Source organism: Perkinsus marinus, assembly GCF_000006405.1.
Source record: "Perkinsus marinus ATCC 50983 genomic scaffold scf_1104296934418, whole genome shotgun sequence".
Taxonomy (NCBI): domain Eukaryota; phylum Perkinsozoa; order Perkinsida; family Perkinsidae; genus Perkinsus; species Perkinsus marinus.
This window is the reverse complement of record NW_003214800.1, coordinates 1-2226: the sequence shown is the minus strand read 5'-3', so window position 1 is coordinate 2226 and position 2226 is coordinate 1. Positions and strand designations below refer to the sequence as shown.

The 2226-nt window shown below is 36.8% G+C and overlaps 1 protein-coding gene across 1 annotated transcript in view; it reads left to right on the top strand.

Annotated features, from left to right (window-relative positions):
• Pmar_PMAR015065 (hypothetical protein) overlaps positions 1–715 on the top strand; it is a gene marked incomplete at both ends in the record, with an annotated part of 1317 nt that extends 602 nt beyond the window's left edge. The window contains 2 exons of the mRNA XM_002784864.1: positions 509–593; positions 642–715. Coding sequence (XP_002784910.1) covers positions 509–593; positions 642–715 — 159 coding nt within the window. The remainder of the gene's footprint in view (positions 1–508; positions 594–641) is intronic.
• Between the last annotated feature and the right edge of the window lie 1511 nt (positions 716–2226).

The following is a 2226-nucleotide window of genomic DNA, read 5'->3' as shown; positions in this document are numbered from 1 at the left end:
TTGACTAAATCAGTGTGAAAATATGCACTGGCAATGTGGGGAGTTTTCGGAACTATAATACGGTTGCACAACCCGTTTTACGTGAAGTGGCGCTGTGAAACTCGATGAAAAACGCGATATTTGCGGTGATATGCAGTATGAAATATATTAATCATATTACTAGGGTGAAACTCCATTGTCATCAACACATGTAATTCACCATGTGCAGATTTTCCCGACTAGACTTGGTATTCGCTGCTGTTATCTCAAAATTTTCGTGCAATTTTCAATTACGGATTAATTTTCCGTTGAATTCTAATTTTTCCCTGAAATTTCATTTTTTTTCTGTAAAAATCTTTCCTGGTCAAATTTCCAGGTTTTCCGTGAAATGTCTACTTTCTCTCGTAAAATTTTCTAGTTTTCCGTGAAATTTTAACTTTTCCTGGTAAAATTTTCAAGTTTTCCTGGTGAAATTTTAACTTTTCCTGGTGACATTTCCGAGTTTCCCGCGAAATTTATATATTTTTAGGAAAAAAAGTGGTACATCTCGGTGGAGATGAGATATGGAACGCCTGGGATACGCCAGCTCTCGAGGAATGGACGCGAAAAAATGGGTGAAAAACGAATCTGGTTCATATCAAAATGTGAAATTCCTTTTTCAGGAGATTCCATAATCGCACTGATTTGGTAGATTACTGGATTGCCAATACCATCGCTGGAATAAAGGAAAAAACTGGTAAGAAGAAAATTAATTTTTGAGATTTTTTTTGGGGGTGTTTTCACCAGTGTTGAAGTAGGAATATATGTTCGCTTTCCCCATTAGCTGAGCTCAGAAGAGTTTATATATAAATTTGGGTAGAAGTGCAATACAGAAACCAATAAGAATTTCCTCTCAGAATTTTAATATTATCACAAACTGTTACTACTACTTCCGATCAGTGTTGGAGTAGTAGGAATATATGTAATCGCTTTCCTCATCAGCTGCTGAGCTCAGAAGAGTTTATATATGAATTTGGGTAGAAGTGTAATACAGAAACCAATAAGAATTTCCTCTCAGAATTTTAATATTATCACAAACTGTTACTACTACTTCCCATCAGTGTTGGAGTAGTAGGAATATATGTAATCGCTTTCCTCATCAGCTGCTGAGCTCAGAAGAGTTTATATATGAATTTGGGTAGAAGTGTAATACAGAAACCAATAAGAATTTCCTTTCAGAATTTTAATATTATCACAAACTGTTACTACTACTTCCGATCAGTGTTGGAGTAGTAGGAATATATGTAATCGCTTTCCCCATTAGCTGAGCTCAGAAGAGTTTATATATAAATTTGGGTAGAAGTGTAATACAGAAACCAATAGAGAGTAGACAATTTTAAAGGCTACTCGAACTGATGTCTCGAGAGCTGATGTGCATCGATGCGAGTCGAACTAGGCCGTGTTGTTGTCGTAGGCGTTGGTCTTCAGATTTACACACACACTGGTTTTGAATTGTAGGTGCTGAAGTTTATCTATGGAATGATTTTTTGGACCAGCACACGACGCAAGCTGATGTGATAGATGGCTGGCAGACTTGGCTCTATGATATACCAAAAACGCTCAAAGTGAGAGAATATGCATATGATCGAAGACTGGAGTTTTACGTAAAGTGGTGAAAAACGCGAGTTTCGTGGTGATATACAGTAGTCGTGAAATGTTTTTCACTTTACTGGTTTTCATATCTCTAGGGTGAAACTCCAATATGAAAACTTTGAGGAAATTTGGGGTTTTTGTACATTTCTAGCGGAGTTTATATATGAACTTTCTTGGAGAGAACTCTTGAGCTCAGCTGAGGAAATAGAAGATATATATTCCTCCAGCAATGCGTGGGAGAATATGCATTTGTGTGTTTGTGATAATAGGACGAATACGAGGGAACTTCGAAATCTTGGTGCGTTTTACTACGTGAAGTGGTGTAATACTCCATGTGAAAAACGCGATATGAAGTGAATTAAAAATACTTGGCGAATGACATCTGGCAGATCACCCCATGTCACGTGAAACACTCGCAGTATTTCGCGAAAAACTCCGAGCAATCAGCATTTTACACAAAAATTTTTTACAATGAAGATTGTATATCTCAGGGAATTTTTTTTCTCGGGAAAAAGGCACATGAAATGGATTTTACTCGCAGATGTAAGTTTTTGCGAAAATCACATGGAGTAAATCGTAATAAACATATTCAGTGGAGTTTCACCCTAGCGATAT